This window comes from Copidosoma floridanum, unplaced genomic scaffold (genome assembly GCF_036245765.1).
Source record: "Copidosoma floridanum isolate Cflo_tuat_1 unplaced genomic scaffold, Cflo_Japanese_pri ptg000029l, whole genome shotgun sequence".
NCBI lineage: Eukaryota > Metazoa > Arthropoda > Insecta > Hymenoptera > Encyrtidae > Copidosoma > Copidosoma floridanum.
Genome location: NW_028321906.1, coordinates 5,933,818 through 5,953,763, shown reverse-complemented (window position 1 = coordinate 5,953,763; position 19,946 = coordinate 5,933,818). Strand labels below are relative to the sequence as shown.

Genomic DNA, 19,946 nt, shown 5'->3' with positions numbered 1-19,946 from the left:
GATGGTAACATTTTTTTTTTTTTTTTTTTTTTTTTTCGATTTCCCTCGCCGCGGTAGCTCAAAATAGTTCCCGATGATGCACTCGCTCGTTTTCCCCGTGTCTCTCTCTGTCTTTTGTTCATCGCCAGTCGTACGCCGAGTACAATTTTCGTCCGCATAATTTCGATTAAATAATATTTTGCCGACATCTTTACTCGCAGGAGGAGTGACATGTACGCGAATACATTGTTCGTGACATTAAACAGTTATACCATTGTCCCTGCACTTATGAATTATATACCGACATGTTACAGGTAATAATAGCGTATACTTACACTCATATTTTGGTCGAGTTGCGGTAATTAATTCAACAAGCGACAAAGGCAAACGAGGAAAATCGAAATAGAAATCACTTGTGCGATTCGACGATTACGGCTGAGTAAAGCTGTGCGTCCCAATGTACTTATTTCTGTTTCGATGAGTATACACATACATGTATACGTTGCTAGGCTATGTATTATACAATTAAGGCAATTTAATAATGGTCTCCGTTGGTAGTGTTGTATGATTGATTCGCCGATATTTCCCCAACTGTGGGGGGGGGGGTGAGGAAGAAACAACTTTTGTATTAATGATAACAATCGCGTAATACCAATGCGTTTCTTTTACAAATACGCGCTCGTTACCATTGCAAAAATATGGGAACCCCTCTAAAGAGCTAGCGAAGCCTCGGACAAATCGACGCCAACCACTTTCCGTATAGAATCAGGTGACGGTGCTTGGCGACGCAGGCCATCTGCGTTGTCGCGACGTGTCGGCTATTCGTATGCCAATCGGGTAATACTTGTTAAATATATACACACTTGTGTGTGTTTGTAACCAGATGGAATTTTTAGCTAATGTTGCGCGTGGTTGTGCGCATTTCGTTTCGTTGGTCCACTGCTTGTCTCGGTGGTGCAGCACTTTTGCGAGAAAATTGAATTTTTCACTTGGTACATCTATCTAACTTTCAAAAAAATCTCGAAGAAGGTCCTTGGATACATCCTCAACCTGCTCTGGGGGTTGCTAGCGAGGTTGCAAGAATACGCTGAATTGGTGCATGCTATACACATCTTTCGTACAATAGACGTTGCGCGACTTTAACTACCGGGGAAAAAGACGTGCTCCTGATGGCTCAATATATTCGCAATTATATTGTCAATTTTTCGTAATCGCGTTCTACTGCAGCGTAAAAATAATTTTCATACTTTAGCGTGCAGATTCTCGGGTTATTGTGTTCTTTGTATCAATTTTTTTTTTTTTTTTTTTGGATTTAGCGCACTTTTATGCGCACTCATACATGCGTACATGTACCAACAACACAGATGCTCGTTGTTTATCTTCGTCGGAGCGAAGAAACATCGACAAAAACTGTAGCGGATATGAATGAAAAAAAAAAAAAAAAAAAAAATCACACGCATCTCAAGGACCCCACGACGCGGGCGTGACTTTGCCTGTGTTTGCTCGGTCTGAAAAAATACCAATTAAGTATACACATACTTTCAGCCCGGCTGGCTGACTCACGGATTTCTCTTTCCGTCCGGCTAAAAATAAAAAAAAATAAATAACAAAAATGTATATGTACGCGCGCGCGCGAAATTGTACACATCCGTACATAGTGGAAAACTGCGTAGAAGGAAAATTGGAAAACTCCTCGAGAGATATTGCTCTTTTGCTGTGTAGTTTAACAAACGACCACGTAAAGCCTCGGTTTCTATTTCCAATAGTGCCCGCTAACGAAGCTCCGCATCTATTTTGGACTTTTTTAAATGATTGCGATTACACAAATTACTGCGAAACTCCATCAATTACAGGGTACCACCGACAAAGTGATACAATTTAAGGCTCTCGGCTTTTTTTTTTCACTTATACGAAAATTGAGCTTCTCACTTTTAACGGACACCATCTCTTGATTTTCTTGTTTTTTAAATAGACCAATTTCAAAAGAGGTAAGGTATCTCTTACGAGCGCGAAAATTGCGCCGGTAAAAATAGCCCCGTCGAAATGGCAAAAATTCATTCATTCACTTACCGTCACTGCTCGCGGGATGCATGTATATATATAGTATAGCAAGCGGAGTAAATTTAAATGTTATAAATTAGCCATTAAAATTCACAAGCGTCTGTTTTCCGTCTTTCGAGCCGTGCTTAACATTTTAACAGCGCGTAATTACGCGCGAATAATAAAACGAAGAATTCCAACGAAAGTGAGGCAGTAAAAATAACGTCGTAAAAATACACACACTCGGCATTATTTTCGTTGTTTTTTTCTCATTATTCTTTTTTTTTTCCTACAATTATTACTTCGGGGGAACGGGAGTTAATCCATCCGACGATTTTTGCATAGTTACAAGTCATAGCGCGCATTTTATAAATAGGTTGTTCCATAAAAATGTACTTTCCGACCGCCACACTGGAAACTGGGACGTGTACCATCGGTGGGATGAATCTGGCTTTTTTTAAACTCTTTGTCCAGATGACTCGTTTTTGATGCTCGCGAGTTTTTTCTGGTTCGCCTTTGTTTCTAACGGCGACTCACTTATTTTCCTACGCAGTTTTGTGATATTTTTTATCGAGCACTTTATGTATATTATTCATTTGGCTTTCGATTTTTCGACGTATGAGACGTTGTAGACACAAAAATGTTCATAAAACGTGACTTTGATTGGCGCTTAATCAAAATTTCACGATTGTAAATTAACCAGGTATTGCGTCGTGGTGTTCGTGAGATGGATCCTCTTGAAAAAATCGCACCGCGGTATAATAAACTCTCTGGATGTATCTCGACAACACTTGGCCCAACGAGCCATGCTCGGATCAATGCTCGAAGAAAAAGGTGGGGAAAAAATAGCCTCGCGCGAGAAAGAAAAGAGTCGTGGAGGAGGGGAAAAGATGGAAAGAGGCGAGATTTCAAGTTCAAGCTATTCTTGCTCGGTCTTATAATTAGTATGTCGTTGTTGTTGTTGTGTGCCAGTCGAGCGACTATAGAGCGAGAGGGGAAGGGTGCCGACCCACGCACTTGACGCTCCTCGTCTTTGATCCCGGGGGTGTTGATGACCGGAGGGTGTTTGACAATGACACGAGCTACGGGAAACAAAAGGGTTTTGCTCCAGGAAAGAGCTAACATGAAAAATGGATTCTCTCAATGTTCGGTTTGACGGTGCGGTGAGTTCCGGAAAACACACAAAGCTGCTTTTCCCATGCCCGAGCTCTTATCTCGCGCCCAACCTCCTCACCCTATATATTATACTCCTTATCTCGCGAGCTCATTAATTTCATCACCCGAGTGTATACTACACGCTACTCTCGCCCCGATCACATGCTCTTTGGAAAATAATTTTGTCGAGTCATCGCTTCGTACAATGAAATTTGTACCCGAGCGACTACCTTTGCCTTTTTACTCGCGATTCAAGCTCTTTTTTTTTTTTTTTTTTCCTGCAAGCGTATAGCAGATTACGCAATTTACGCGTTATCTCACCGATGATAAGGCGTACGTATGTATACGGAAAAAATTTGCACTTCCACCGCCACTGCATTTTATTGCTCGAGAACGGCTCGCTGTTGCGGAAAAAAGCTGGAGGATGCACCCACACGCGGATATGTAGATTGTAAAAAAAAAAAAAAAAGCATAAAAGTACCTTACGATGGATCACACTGGCGCGCACTGTTTGTTCGGTCTTATCTGCATACTTTATTTTAAGAAGAAAAAAAAAAGGCTCGATGCGTTTTTTTTTGTTCCGCTCGATGAGAGCCGTGAACCGATTCGTGGTACAAACGGGTTTTTTAAACGGATGATTGTGAAAACATCGGAACGAATCGATTCATATACGCGCTGCACTTGTGAAAACGTCGACGATGTGGAAAAGCGTCGATCGAACGTACACTTGGAGAACTCAAATATATACGAATGCAGCTTTTTTTTTTTTTTATTTATCTCGTATCATTAAATTGCGTTAATTCGAGCGTATAGAAAATCGTTACGTAAAGGAAATGACAATAACAAGCTCATACGGGCACTTGATTCGTTTCTCTGTTTATTCTCGCGACTGTAATAATTTTTTTTTTGTTACCCAGTGCATCGCGAATAACTTTGTTTTTTTGGGGGGTACGGCATCGCTTATCGCAATTGGTGTTCGTAGGGCGATTTCGTCATTGCAGCAACGATCGAAACGAAAAATCGCATCAATCGTTGGTTCCCCTTCGTTTCTAAAATTAAAAGCCACAATTACGCAGAGTTGGAAATGCTTATCTATTTGAGTTTTTTTCACTCAAGGAAATTCCTACTTAATGGCTTTTCGATTGCAACACTCGACATTTTTGCGCTATCGTCGCTCGCGCGTTATTTCACTTTTTGTTGTGGCATTACATCAGTAGTTTGTGCACGTGACAAAAAAAAAAAAAAAACATTGTTTACGTGCTTACGGATACTTTATCCGAATTTAATAAATTCAATCGATACATTTCGTCAAAAAGTCGCCTGTATAAATAATACTTTTACGTTTGTTTCAGAAGACGTGGGGTTCAGGAGCGTCGAAATCACGTCCGCCTTCACGCACTTGCCGCAGAAAGGTAAGCCAGTGATTTTTCTTTTTCATAACATATACTACATCCGATACATGAAAGCTGTATTAAAAACGTATGTGGTGCTGGATTTAAAAGAACTGCCGTGAGTTTTTTCAAGAAACTTCTCTCGCCATCATTTGATTCCTCGAAAGCAAACATCGAACCTTTCGGTGTGACAGTTCAAATATTGACTCGACTTTTGTCTAGGCAACTTTATTCCTGTGCACGTATGCATATATTATTAAGTATACATGTTTCGTAAAATTTTAACCAGTGGTATTAATATTAATGAGAGCATGATATCACATTTCAAGACTTGTAATCGAAAAAAAAAAAAAAAAGTTATCAAGCACCATCGATTCTTTGCATTAGATCCTTATCTCGAGCTGCTGCCCGATTTGAAAATCACAAAAAAGCTCTTTAAATTTCAAATCGTTTTTTCGACTTGTCAATCTGTAGATATAAACGCAATGATTGTAAACTCGACGATGGAAAGACGCAATAAAAAAAAAAAAAAATGTTCGATCTGCTCGTTAGATAAATCGATGTAATTACATAACTATTCTTGCGTTCGTCCTCGTCGAAGATAAACAATTCGCCCCGAAATAAATAAACGAAACTCCTTATCTCCTCGCATCCGCGATCTCGCAATGGCCTGGTTATACATCAATCCTCGATTTAATTAAACATTTTCGTAAATTACCGATCCACACGTATAATGTATATTCGACGATGATAATAATAATATGTAACCAACGAAAGCTCATTACACGATAACTTACCCAACGACGGTGATGATAATTATATCCCCCCGACTCTGAACAAAAGCCAAAGACACGCGAACAAAAACAACGCGTGTACATAATATACGTATAGCGAATTCGCGTAACAACAAAAGAGAGATCTAATAAAAGACAAATCGAACGACGCGCTCGAAGGGGCGAGGAGGAGACACAAAGTGTGTTGTACGTATCCCCACGCGCGCGCGGCTTTTCTCTCTACTTACTCGCTCGCTCCCTCCCACTCGTTTTCGACAACCTACTCCGCGACTCCGCAAGAATCGTCGCGCCGTTAATTCAGTCGTGTCTCGACGCTCGCCACCGCTGAGCCGCCCATCATCCCCGTGGCCGCCTTTCACTGACTCTTGGTGTCCACTTGCCGTTACACTTTGTCCACGATCCCGGATGCACAACGAGTTTTGCCAGTGGTTTTCATCGTTTTGTCGTTCCGCACAAAAACAACACGATTCAAAAGTGAACGCTGTGGAAAATTTGACGCCAATGATACAGCTCATAATATATACTCGCACGCGAGATAAGTACGCGGCGGATGGTATGTGAGATCGTGTGCGTGCGCGAGAGTATATCACACGGAGAGGAGGTGCGAGTTCTCGGTGTATATAACATCACGCAGAGAGTGGAAAAATATCGCGCTTCCGAGGATGGAATGTCAGAGTGGACGGTGATAAAAATAGATCGGTATCGTTGTGATGATGGTCGCGGTGACGTCGACGGTGATCGACGCACTTGTGTGTTTGCAGGAATAACATCGCTCTTGCCGAGTCGCGGCATAGAATATTTAATCGCACGCGTGCCTTTTAAAGTGGTTTTATTTTCCCTCTCCTTTCTCCCTCTTTGGTGCTTATTTTTTTTTTCTGTACCGCTGGAGCTTACGTCGAATCAGTGATAAGAAAAGCTCCCTTATCGCGCTCTCGTGCACGGCGAGCACGTGCTTTTCGGTAAAAGTTTTCCATGCCCTGCCGTTCAAAATCGCTCGCTTGATCGGCAGATCGGTAACAACTTGTGGCGCAGTGGTAAATATTGTGCATAAAATAGTTGCCGAGCATGAATGGCCGATAAGCATAAACTGAAACAATAAGAAAAAAAAAAAAAAAAAAAGTAAGATGCGCGTGTCGATCGAGCAGGCGAGCAGTGCCTTCAGTCCGTACAACAAATCGGCACCGGCGATCCAGCACCACATACAGCAGCGGTCGTATCCTCGGCTCGTAGTCGTTGAGAACGGGAAGAAAATAAGAAACACCACCGACGACGAGTCAGTGGGTGGCGCTAACGGGAGTCTGATACCGAGTTTGCGCTTCGTTTGCCTAGACATGGCGCGAGACACCCCGGGCTCGCCGATGTCGCGCTCGGCGCGCGAGCAACTCGCGGGTGCGGCCACCCTGGCCGCCTCCGGGGCTCTACACGCCGCCGAGCAGGCCGTCGTCACGATACACGAGAGCGCCCTGCAGCAGAAGATGCTCGAGGTAATGTGTCTGTTGTTTTTTTCTTTTTTTATTCCTTATTCTATATGTTTACTTATTATACGCACGAAAGGCTGTTTATACCTGTACCTCCGATGGCGTGAAATTTACGAGTTGACAATCATAAAAAAAAAAAAAAAAAAAAATATATATACATTGATCGTTAAGTGTTGCGGTCGAGTATACTTACGCCTCCTCGCCTGTAATGAGATTACGCAATGACAGCGAGGTAAAATTTATAACTTTTTTTTTTTTTTTTTTTTCTTCAATAAACATTTATCACTTTATCTCCCCTTTGTTTACCGTCTTGCCTAAAAATCTGCGCTTTCACCTTCACGGCTTCCGGACGGAATTAAATTTTTGTTTGCCCTGTGTTATCTCGAAAAAAAAAAAAAAGAAAAAAAAATTCGTCAGCTCGAGTTTTGAAGGCCAAGCGAATTACTGTAAAAGCCAATCGAGAATCGACGTTGTATGATCGCGCGATGCGATTGTAAATACGTTTTTGCGCGTCACGATTTCGAATTTGATCCACGAACGGCATCGATCCGAGATAATCTTTTCTGGATCTCCTGCAATCACCCAGGCCCGAAAATCCAACGCGATAGAGCTTTCGTAAAAAAAAAAGCACCTCGAAAGATAATACTCAGTGCCCGCGTTGTTAAAAATAAACGTTTATTCCTGGAAACGTTTGTCTTTATCGTTTCTCGCTCGAGGCTTTGTGCGAAAGACGGGTATTATCTGCAGTTGTGGAACGTTTGGCCGGCGAAAGTAATTAAAAAAACAAAAACGTCATACCTCGTCGTGCACATCGAACGCTTTATCCATCAACGGTTGCACAACGCAGTGAATTTCTCGTCGATGAACTGCAAATACTTTTGCGTGCATCGTTACAACGGGGAAAGGGATCGATCTAAATCGCGTGAGGTTGGAAAAATAAAATAAACAATAATTATCGACGAGCTAAATGAATTGAGGCTCTCATCGTCGTTTCACAGCCTACATATACCTATTACTGCAGTTATTAATGCACGCGTATGGAGGACTATTTATTCCTGCGGCATAGTTGGTATTTACCAAAAAAAAAAAAAAAAAAAAAAAAACATAATAGTCGAATGAGCTCAAATAAATCGTTCAAACTGTTGAGCGACAATCAGGGAAACTTGAACTGCCGTTTAGGCGTTATGAGCAAATCGCGAAGTACGAGGAAGCCGTTCGCGGAGTTTGAAAACTTTCTTCCTGCGATCGATCGATCACGCGCTCGTTTTCTCTCTCTAGTCTACTTTGTAAGTTCAAGGCTGTAACGATGGCGCCCTGCATTTTTCAAGCCGACTTTTCAAAGCCCGGCTCGCTTTTGCGTGCGCGTTGGAGGAGGAGGAAAAACAACATCGAGTCCATTTGGTGGTGTGTCTTGAGAGTTTTCGTCCAAGAGACAAAATGACAGAAAAAAAAAAAAAACAAAAAACAACCTTCCCCGCGTAAACAAAGACCGCTGTATAAAAAGCCGCGCAATAGCGACATTCACCCTCTCTTCCCGCCGTGTATGGGACACGCGCAAGCTCGGCTTGTCGGCTCTTATCTGGAAAAGAATATCTATCCTATGTATACGCGTGTAATTATTGTGGACAAATAATCGTGTCCTCCCTGCATTTTGTTTGTTGACACCCATTGGATACCCCGCCCTCCGAAATAAAAAAACATTACCGACCTTGAGACTTAAGCTCGTGTTTGTTAGGTACGATGAAAAGGGTGAACAAGGTAATCGGTGTCCAAAGGTAAATGTATATAAAATATTACGTGTCTACGTTAAGGGTGCGAGAAAAAATATGGCGTCGAGTGAAGGTCGCCAAAAGAAAAATCGCTTCTGTGCCGTTGCTGCTGTTTTATTTTTCTCGTTTTCGTTCGATAAAAGTAGGCGAGAATAACCTATTCTCGATCATCTCGAGAACGGAATTTTTTCCCCTTTTTTCGGTGCACCAGCTGATGTATGTATACGAAAAGACCAGCAGTTTTCGCGTATAGCCCACGTTATTTCGCTTGAATTTGATTAAACGCGGCTATTAAGCTCGAACACGCGTTAGTTTTATCGTTTTATGATCTACGCTTGATTAATTAAAAAGTAAGTCAATCAACCACACGCTTCTGATGTTTTGTGATTAATTTTACCTTTTTTTTTTCTTTCCTTTTTCAACACACTGGGGAAAAAAATCATTATCAATTCCCTCCTATGCGGGTTGTAAAGTTTGTTCTCAATTTCACAAAAGGTGTGACTTTCACGTTATAAAATAAAAACAAAGAGGTATCAAAACCATCGTAAAAAAAAAAAAAAAAAAAAAAATAAATAGTCGTAACAAAAAATCAAGGATGAAAGCACCGATAACAAAGGAAAAAAAAAGGCCGAGTTCGGTCGAGCGACACCGCAACACACGCGCGGTATAACCAACTCGCAGAGCAAATAAATCGAGATGCAGGTTTTCCTCGTGACCTCGACTCGTGGCTTTTCACATTCCCATCACGCGCGCGCTGCTACTTTACATCGCACGCGCCCCGCAGTGAAATTTCATTATTCCGCGCACCTTCCTTCCTTCCTTCCTTACTCTATTTCTTGCATTTTTTTTTTTTTTTGTTTGCTGTACTACACTGCTACCATCGATCACGTTTAAGCTAATCCGCCTCCAGAGCGGCCAGCTCTTGGCACCTGAGGCTCAGGTACACCATCAACGTCATGCTGAAGGCCGTGACGAAGAACGAACTGTACGCCACAAAGTCGACCGTCCCCGGCAGGCTCTGAAACCCACGAAATCTCACTTTTTCTTTTTTTCAATAGAAAAGTGCCATACTTTCTACTATATACGAGGCACTAGACTGTACTTGAATTTTTTTTTTTTTTTTTTTTTTTTTTTTACTACTAAACACGAAAGCTGTATATGATTGTCGATTTACTTGGCATCTCGCGAGCACGCATACGACGATGGATACAAAGAGCAGCTTGACGAATATCATCCCATTGTCAGCGAGGGCAGCCGATTCCTCGGCCGGGACACGCGGGAGACGGCCGGCTCGTGCGTTGTACTTGCCAAGCCAGTCAGCAATCTCGGGATCTACGGCGTTAGCAGAGCCGCGGTCACCCGACTGACAAAATCGGCAACGAAAATCGGTCGGCTTTGCAATGATCGATCGCCACTTTCTTTTTTTTTTTTTTTTTTTTTTTTTTTTCATAGTTATAAAACATTGAATTGAATTGGGCCGATTAAAAATCGCGATACTACAATTGTTAAAACGTATACATGTCGACGACGAATTAACGTCCGACCGGACGGTATGCTAATTAATAAATAATCTTCGTTTATAATTATTCGTGGCTTTTTTTCCTTTCTCCCTTTTTTTTTTTTTTTATTATCAATTAACGCTGATAATGAAACGGTAAAAAAAAAAAAACTTCCCAACTTTTAACGTGAATCCTTTGTGGCTCAATTATTCGGCCGACAGTGGGCAAGCTTCGTGTATTACATTGTTCCACGAACAAAGGAGGCATTATTCGAGCGTCGGCTTTATTTTTAGATCGGCATTAATTGCCGCGATGCGCGTGCACGCGCGCCTTTGGTTTACCTGTTACGCGCGTTTCATAATTATTTCGGGGGGGGGGGTGGCACCAAAATACAAATTATATTTACGCGCGACGACGATCGGCCCCACCCACTGTCTTATCGTTATCGTCGCAGTTAAGGTGCACCGGCTACGCGTATATAAATAAATACACAAAGTTCGACGATTACTAAATAATTGTCAAACACATTTAACGACTCCGGCATATACGCACATGTTATATGTGTATACACGCAGGTTAATGTCACCCGGCTTGGGCGTAGCGTTATCTTTTTTTTTTGTTTTTCGTAATCTACCTAGTACTCGTGAAGTAGGTTTTTTTCATTCGTATTATTAGAGCTGCCGAAAGAATTTTTTTTCTTTTTTTTCGCCCCAACGAGTGCCTTCGGTTCCGTCGAGGTTTATAAAAAAAAGCGGAGGAAAACCAACCTGGTGGTAAACGAGGCTAACGGAGACGATGGGCGCCCGGCACAGGGGACAGGGCGGAGGGTCGCCGCTCGTCGGCTTGTCGAGCTTCGCGTGGCAGTAGTCGAGGAGACACCTGGCGCAGAGCCGGTGACCGCAACCGGCGACGACACCGGCGCGCAGCGGCTCCAAGCAGATGGGGCAGTCGGTGCCTTCCCCTGCACTGTGGGAACATTTTTACAGTTGTTACATGGAAACACACGATGGGGACCGTTTCGATTGCTGTGGCATTGAAGGGGAAAAAAAAAAAAATTACATGTTCGTGTTTCGACACTTCCGATAACTAAGTTTGGGTATAACTCATGTAATCGGTATGTGGGTCGAGCCGGGGGAGGAAACGTAGGAACGCTTACAATGGATAATGTTAGGCCTGCCCATTATCGTATTTCGGGGAAACATTCAAGTGTTTATAGCTTGCTCGTTTGGCTGTTTTTTATTTACACAGCTTATCTATCGACGACGTTTCGTGTGTACAGCTATTTCGGGCCAACGGTACTTATAAACCCATTGTCCGACTCTTCCTGGGAAATGCATTTTTTACCCGATCTCCGGCTATCACGGATTTAATAATACTTACTCGTACAGATACCGACTGTTTATTAAATTTTTCGTACAATTATGTACATACATACACGTATGCGAATGTGAATCTTGCGAAGCTCTGAAAATAAGCGCGAAAAATGGTTCGCCGGATACACAGGAAGTCGACGTGAATTAATGATAAATCCGCTGCATTGCATCACACGCGCTCGGGGAAAATCCAAAGATAGGCAAAATCGATTTTTTTTTTTTTTATTCCTTGCACAAGTTGCACAAAATGTTATCTCTACCGCGAGCTGATCCGATATCTCAATCAAGCGCCGAACTTAATTTTGCCATCCGCTAACGAAGTTTAAGGGTACATCCGCCGAGACCGAATCGCGAGCTAAAATTGGTATTTTTCGATATCCCCGTTCTTACGTGTCTTTTTTAATTATTCACTCGGTATACATCAAGTGTATTTCGTGATTTATCGATTTTACACGTATAAATAGAGCGATGACGAAGTTCCAAGAAACTCTCGTGCGACGTATTCTATAACGCTGTTACTAACTATTACGTGATCGCTTTTCTACATAAAAAAATAGTCATGAACCGTACGGATGAAGGTAGAAAATCTTTCCTTTTTTTTTTTGCAAACGCGTACAATTATAAAATGTATAGTGAAAGGTCGGTCTAACCTATCGGGCATTTGGCGAGCATCGATGGAAGCGTCGCGTTTTTTCGGACACGATAACCTTCGTTTGAGGACGAAAAAGGCACCGTACGCGAACACGACCATCGCGACCCTGGCCGCTACGTTCCTCCAGTCGACGTCCTCCTCTTGCATCGCCAGGTTTTTGCCGAAAATCACGCTCAGGACCAATCCACGAGCCCTCGTCGCCTCTGCCAAACTCATTTGATCGCGATTTATGGTTACAAGTTCATCGCGAGGGAGGGGATTGACGTGTGTAACCCACACGCGAATTTTGAAATGTGTGTCTAACCCTTTTCCGCGACAGACGCGCTTTTGTTTTTTTTCCAAGGGCCTGCGCGTGGATTGGCGACGAAAAGATGCTCTCAAAGCAGAAGCGCAGCAAACTCGAAATAATTAGATGGGCGCGTGACGATGACGACGCATATGTGGCGTACATAAAATGACTGATTGCGCTTAATCAAAATCTCGATTCGCAGAGCGCCCGAGACGCCAAGTGCTGGTGTACGAGACGAGGCACACGACCTCTCTTCCTCTTTTTTTTTTTTTTTTTTTTCTTTCATTGTATAAATTAAGGCTGAGTGACGTTGATCAATTTCGCGACGCTCACCTACGCGGGGAAGTGTTCCTTTGTTCCTACAAAAAATGTAAAAGCGAAATTTCCGTGATTCCCCCCTCCTAACGAGTTAGGACTAATAATTAAAAATTAAAAATACTCGTAATCCATAATACATTACAGAATTCCAATAAGCTTTGTGAATATTTTTGTGCAGCCGATTTTTTTTATCGATATGTAGAAAAATTACATACTCGGGGAATCTACATTCTTTCGTCAAACAATGCCTCGTACGAGTGTATAATTATATACCGTTCCCTTGTAGGTGCACAAAGCGAAAATGACTTCCTGATTGTCACATCGCTTCGCCTCTTTGCTTAATGAAAATTCGACGAGTGTTACTTTTAACGTCGAAATTTCTTACACCGTTGCAATTACATGCATATTTCGTGATTTTATCGATGAACGAATGATAAATGAATAGCGCGTGGAGATGTACCGGTTACGATCGTGTCACATGATAGTGTTATGCTTTTTGCGATTGTTTTCGTAAAAGTAGGATAATTTAATTATTCCATTTGTTTTCTTGTAACGTTGAAGTTCAAGTTGAATGTTTTTCAATCGCCCTGAATATCTTGCGTATCCGCAACCCTGCACGTGATTCGCTGATCACTGTGCGTTCGTTATCGCGTTTTTATTTCACTAATCGAAAAACTTGAACAAATACCTTCGTACTCGGAACCTTGAAATTGATTGAAACTCAAACGAGAAATCCAATCATTCCCGAGAAATCAAAATTACCGAGCGATCGCCATTTATTACCGATCCGATCGCATCCGTGACGTATGCGGATTTTAAAGGTCAAGTGTACATCTCGTCTTGTATTCTTCTTTTCTCCTCGATCGTTTGCATTTATTTTTTTATTTTTCAAGAATATACGCAGTTATGAAAAACTAAACTAAACTCAATCGACAGACATCACACCATCTATTGTCAACACCCATCCACTACCAAATCACCGTGAATTGCGTTGTAATTTGTAGTACGATTGTATTCAAAATGTAATTTGATCAGTGACGCCGAGTAACAAAGGTCTCCACAGAGCTCGTACAGATCTACCACCTTGGACTGCGAGACCATACCGATACCGATCGCGCAATTATATTGTTCAAACCCGCCCCACTACCCTCATTTCTATATGGAGCGTAAAAGCGAGTTGCGCAACACCATGGTGGAACGAGCTCGTTGTTGAATTTGTCCGAAAATAAAAAGGCCGTTGTCTGGAAGATGACGACTCTTGCGAGCAGAGACCACAAAGGACTCGGAATTTTAGACGGACGTCGTCAATCAGGCGGAATTGACCCCGACTCTCCGACATATAATTTCTGCCTGCGTTTCGCATCCACACCTACGCATGTACGTGTGGGTGTACTATATATTATGGCTCCGAAATAGCATCGGCGATCTTGATCTACCGCATCTTATCGGCGAGAGATAATGAGCCTGTCTTTTGAATTTACACATCGCGCGATCGATTTAAAGTTTTGCGACGCACGGGTACACCAGTCGCGATAATACTTTTGATAAAGGAAATTTCGCGGTTCATCGGAGTTACAGGTAATAATAACCAAATATTATTATTTATGTTGTCGAATGAGTTCGGGCATCGAGACGCGCGACGCGAGAGTATCACCCTTAAGGTATCTGGCTTTGATTCCAGCTACAGCAGCAGCACCAGCTCCAACAGCAGATCCTCAAACAACAGTACCACCAGCGGGAGCGACAACTCGCCGAGCTGCACGAACAACAGATGTACCAGCTAAAGGTTTGCGAACGTTGTTGTAACTTTGTTGCCCCCATCCACACGATATACACGTAACTCTCTGTGATACCCCTGCATGTGTGGAGATTTTTTTTCTCTCGGTTCTTATCTATGGACTTTTTTCTTTTTTCGAATTTCACATACGTGTGCGCGTCTTATCTCTCGGGTCTAGCGTTGTATACACATGACATTTGTAACCCCGACACGTGGAGCAAACCAAACGCGCGCACACACACACGACGAGATATATATTATACGGGCTACGCGGAGCGCGAAGGAGCGTTCGGTCGGTCGATCGCCTTATTCTGTTTTTCCATGTGTTTTATTTATAGAACCGCGCGATTCGTCGACGGAAAAGCCCAGCACGCGCGAGCCTCTCTCCGCACATATACGCGCGTTTCTTTTTTAATCTTATTTGTATATACCTGCACGTGTGTACACACATGCCCCCTACCCCCATCTTCTTATGATGGGACCTTTGCGTGTGTGTAGCTAATACATTTTTTTCGTCCATTATTATTGTTAAGTATTTTATCATTTCGTCGTTTTTATTGGACATTCGTACGCGGAGTCGGACGTTTTCAATGTTGGTGTTCATATGCTATCGTCCGGGTAATCCGGGGTATTCGTTCGATACGATGAAGAAATAGCCAATTGACGAAACGAGTCGAGCTGTGATTATTAATATATGTATTCGTGCGTAAGGAGCGCGTGCGGGCGATTATGTATGTGTATATATATACCTATAAAAGTTTGAATATCGATGAAAATGGAAAAAGACAATTAACTCGATCGTCAATTAGATTATGTGCATGTGTCATTGTTGCTGGTATAACGTAATTAAATGTACCTGCACACGTTTTCCCAAGTTTGTTTTAATGCAACGAGTGATTATTCGTCGAATAATCAATGTTGCAGCTGTGGGAGCAGCAAAAACTCGAGGAGCAGAGGAGGGAAAAGGAGCGAATAGAGGCGCTCAGGAAAAAGGACAAACACGACCACAGCGCGGTCGCCTCGACGGAGGTCAAACAGCGTCTTCAGGTGAGTTTTACGCACGTGTTTTTTGTTTGTTTGTCCCATCGTCGAATTGACACCTACCAAAATGTATACCTCCTACCAATGTACCCATTCATGTGTCGTTGCAGAGCTTCTTGGTGAACAAAAAGCAAAGGGAGGCGGCAGCCGCGGCCAACGGAGCGGGACCCGGCTCGCCCGGATACAGGACCTGGTGAGTGTTTTCAACTTTTTTTCCAACTCCCAATGTGGGTCTGCGGTCCCGCTGTTTATTACCGTTCGAGCACCCAAATAGTTTCACCTTGGAAGCGCGGGTGGAGAAAAAACGCGACTTTAGGCGAATAACGTTTTGCTGTATAATACTTCAGGGCTGGATTTACAAACAAATGATTTGCCACATTTAATATCAGAAACGACGCTACGGGCGATTTTAGCAGTCGATCGTGCTCTACTTGGGAGGAATACGTACATTTTAATTGTAGTGGAGGAAAAAAAAATTAATTAGGAAAATACAAAAGATAGAGAGAGAGAGCCGATAATCGCCTGTTGGATAATGAATTTATTTTTCGATCCCTCGTTAAATTTTCGCTAGGTAAAGCAATGAGAAAACGAGAGTAGGTACCCTATACGGATAGATAGCCTGTTCTTTATCGAAAGTTGTATTTATAGAACTCGCGGGTCGCGGAAACCTTTTTTTTCAATTTTTTAGCGATACCGCTGCTTTTGTTCTTATCGCCTGCCACTATTAAGTGCACGAGTGATTTTTCACTCGGGTGCGTTGTTACGGAAGTCGTTCGACTGATTGGAGATGTTTTGTGAGATTACGGGGGTGTCGCAGGGAGAGTCAATCGACGCGCTGTGGACTAAAATAATATAAAAAATTTGCGTTATTTCATTTCAAGGTACATATACTTGGTTTCGTTAGCGCCGCGAGCTGATGTGTTTGAGTATTTCTGTGGCGGCAGTCGTTTCGATCTTGAATTCTAATCGAATCGCCAGAGCCGGCAGAGATAACTGAAACTATAATTAAATTTTTTCAAATTCGTTCGGAGAGGTCATTTCTTCGAGGCTTCGATTAGCTCCATTTATAAATAATATCCGTGATAGTAAAAAGTGCCAATCGTGTGTCCGTTACTTTATCTCGGACTATATATCGTCGTGTGATTTTTCGGTGAGTTTTTCGAATAAAAACAACTAATGTAATCCACTCGAGTGGAATCTATATATGTGTCGACGGATTATTTTCGTCGCCTTTATACATATCAAATCACCTCGGGAAATTTTGTCTTAGCTCGTGTATCGTCTAAAAATGACATTTTGTAAAAATGCGCGAGTATCGATTCTTGTACGTATATAGGTCTTTTTTAATTATTATTTGAGGCGTGCTTTTTTAACGCATCGAATGATAAAACGAAAAATTTAACTTCATTGGAGTAGTGTTTTTTTGATTATTAAAAAAATACTCTTACAAAACAAATCGTAGATACTCTTCACAATTCAAGCGTAATGAATTTTTCACAAACTCAACAGTACTAATTTTAGCCATAAGGTCATTAATCATATTGTATACAAATCGAGAGGGCGAACATGCCTAAATGTGAGTAAAAATTACAGGTTATCGTCACAGTCGGAATCGACGAGCTCAACGAGCGCCTCCCATCCATATCGCATGCCGCAGATATTGCAGGAGAAGTTCAGCGACGATTTTCCACTGCGAAAGACAGGTATTTCTATTGCAAGTGGCTTAATGTATTACATAGAGTTTCATGATAACAACAAATGATATGTATTACATAGTAATCATGATTCGTGTGCCACGCCTAATTTTTTTTTTTTTTTTTTTTTTTTTTTAGAAAATTTTGAAAATTAATTATCATTAACGATATGTGCTCGCTGCTGGAATGTGCGTTTTTTTTACTAAAGCATGATTAACTTTTTTTTTTTCCTTAATAAGTTCCGATAACTAACGATTTTTATCGGTACGATGGAGTTTATCGATTCGCCAGAGTATATTGAGTTTCTTGGAGCAAGACTCGATAGAGTATCGTTTTTTTTCGTGTTTTGAAAGATTAACCGAATGACGTATATAGTCACAGTGTGAGCATGTCGTATTTTTAACTGTTGAGTTTGAAGCCAAAACGAACCTCGAGAGCCAATGGTTGTACCAACGTATTAAACGAGCATAACAATAAACTATTATTAAAATACGGGATGACTTTTATTGAAGTTTTATCAGAATCAAGTTGATTTTTATTGATATGATGATATACTTACGTGTTATGCTCGTAAAGGAAAAATAAAAAAGAACTAAGTACACGTGTAGAAAATGTATATAAAGCTTCATCCAAAAAAAAAAAAGAAAGAATAAAAGAAAAAATTAACCTAACCCCGGCTGAATCTAATCCCTCGGGCAGCTTCGGAACCGAATCTGCTGAAGGTGCGACTTAAGCAACGCCTTATGGATAAGACCGCCACGAGAAATTCACCCCTGATGGCCAGACGAAACAACCGACTGCTGTCGCACCTCAAGCGGAAGTCACTCTTAACAAGTATGTCTTCCCCCTTCATTTAAACAAAAAAAATTAAGAAAAAAAAAAAAAAAAGAGAGAAAAACAGAAATACTTAAGCCAAAATGAAAAACGCTGCTTTGGAGCGTGCCGTCACATTATACGGAACTCGAGAGAATCGCACAGTATTCGTACGTAACTTGTAAGATAAAGCGATTGCCTATTGAAACGGATTCATCGGCATGAGCATTCGATTTTGAGAACCAAATGTGGCAAAAGTACCCATCCGCATCGAAATTGAATGAAAAAAAAGGAAAATTCAAGCTTCGATGTGTCGTAGAAAAAGTGTGTGATTTCTCCATAGCCAGCGATTCCTTCGAACGTCCGTTGGAACTTGGCTGCACCCGTGTTGTTGGTTTTTCTTTTCTGTTTTTTTTTTCTTTTTTCTTTTTCTTTCTCCACATTAATCGATTGTTGACTTGAAAGTTTTTTTTGCTAGTGTCTTTGTAACCGCATGGCGAACAATATTAACATATGATAAAAAAAAAAAAAAAAAATTATACATATACGCGTGCAGCTTCGTTTATCGAGTTCTGGCAGCAGATACCACTATTTTCTCCCTCTCACCTTTGACTTTTTATTTTTATCCATTATGCTTTTGTTTCATCTATTGTTTCTTACAAAAGTATAAATAGAAAAAGTACCAGTTAACGAGTAGATGGTGGCGTCAATTGAAAATTGTACAACACTCGGTGTTAGTCTACTGCCAAAACTCAAAAACGCACGAGAAGAAAAGTAAAAGAAGTGGAAAAAAAAAAAAAAAAATTAAAAAATAAAGACACCACCGGAACAGAGATCCCCTGCAAGGCCCAAGTAACCCGTGTGCCCGTGTCTCTGCTCGTTTCCAGACTCCAGCAACTCCGAGTCCGGGCCCAACTCGCCCCCTACGGTCAGCAACTCGCAGTCGTCGCCAACGGTGAGCGGCAGTTCCAACACACCGATCCAAGAGGAGGGCGAGGGCGCGGCCTACGCGAACCGGCTGAGCAGCGCAGCCAGCCAACAAGGCAGCCTCTCCGACTTGTCCCTCTTCAGCTCGCCCTCGATGCCCAACATATCGCTCGGCAGGCCGCGCGTACCCTCCAGCTCGACGGTGAGTTGGGACGCACGTGGTTGGGCGAACGCAAGGTGTTTTTTTCAACTTACACATCCATAATATGGTATTATCGTCATCATCAGCCCGTCGTCCGATCTTTTCGCGCTCCATCGCTCGACCGGATACAATACCTCATACATACAAAACATCGCCACACCCAACGGTTACAAGTGACAAGTCGAAACTCTAATGCATCGTGTGCTTTTTTTTTGTTTTTAATCAACAGAGCGGCCCGAAGCTAGCACCTGTGTCCGAGGCGGAGGTGCGCGCGGCGTTCACCGCTCGGCTCGGGATGCCCCTCACGGGGCAGATGTTGCCGGGCACCCTGCCATTTTACCCCTCGCTGACGGTGATCGACGGTGAGCCGGCTTACAACCTGCACAAGCACGTGCAGAGCAGCTTGGAGCAGGCAGCGGTGGCCGCCGCGGCCGCGGCCAACAACCAATCGGCCAAACAACAGCAGCAACAACAACCGCCACCCACGATATACCACCCGACACCCATCACCGATACCCAAGTGGCTCACGCGAGACTGCACAAGACTGGCCATCGGCCACTAGGTAGTATGTTCGCCCTGCCGTTGTATTTTTTCGCACACTGTACACGCCCCCCCCCCCTCCCATTCCTCGCGGAGTTGACGGTCTAGTGTTGGAAAGGGATCGAGGATTACTCAACCAAATGTTTGTCGCTCCCTTTCAGGGTCATTTAGCTCCTCTTTTGCTGCGAATCTCTTATTTCGAGTCGACTCCACA

At 42.4% G+C, this 19,946-nt stretch overlaps 1 protein-coding gene across 7 annotated transcripts in view; it reads left to right on the top strand.

Annotated features, from left to right (window-relative positions):
• Positions 1-19,946, top strand: part of HDAC4 (histone deacetylase 4) — a 68,424-nt gene that overhangs the window by 43,072 nt on the left and 5,406 nt on the right. For 2 of the 7 annotated variants that reach the window (XM_023389693.2, XM_023389696.2), the window contains 9 exons: positions 4,530-4,586; positions 6,689-6,843; positions 14,419-14,523; positions 15,439-15,561; positions 15,666-15,748; positions 17,149-17,258; positions 17,949-18,083; positions 18,950-19,191; positions 19,421-19,757. In XM_023389693.2, the coding sequence (XP_023245461.2) occupies positions 4,530-4,586; positions 6,689-6,843; positions 14,419-14,523; positions 15,439-15,561; positions 15,666-15,748; positions 17,149-17,258; positions 17,949-18,083; positions 18,950-19,191; positions 19,421-19,757 (1,347 nt within the window). Of the gene's footprint in view, positions 1-4,526; positions 4,587-5,654; positions 6,844-14,418; positions 14,524-15,438; positions 15,562-15,665; positions 15,749-17,148; positions 17,259-17,948; positions 18,084-18,949; positions 19,192-19,420; positions 19,758-19,946 lie in introns of those variants that run through there. The other 5 variants (XM_014356378.2, XM_014356379.2, XM_089596130.1 and 2 more) reach the window with 4 other exon arrangements.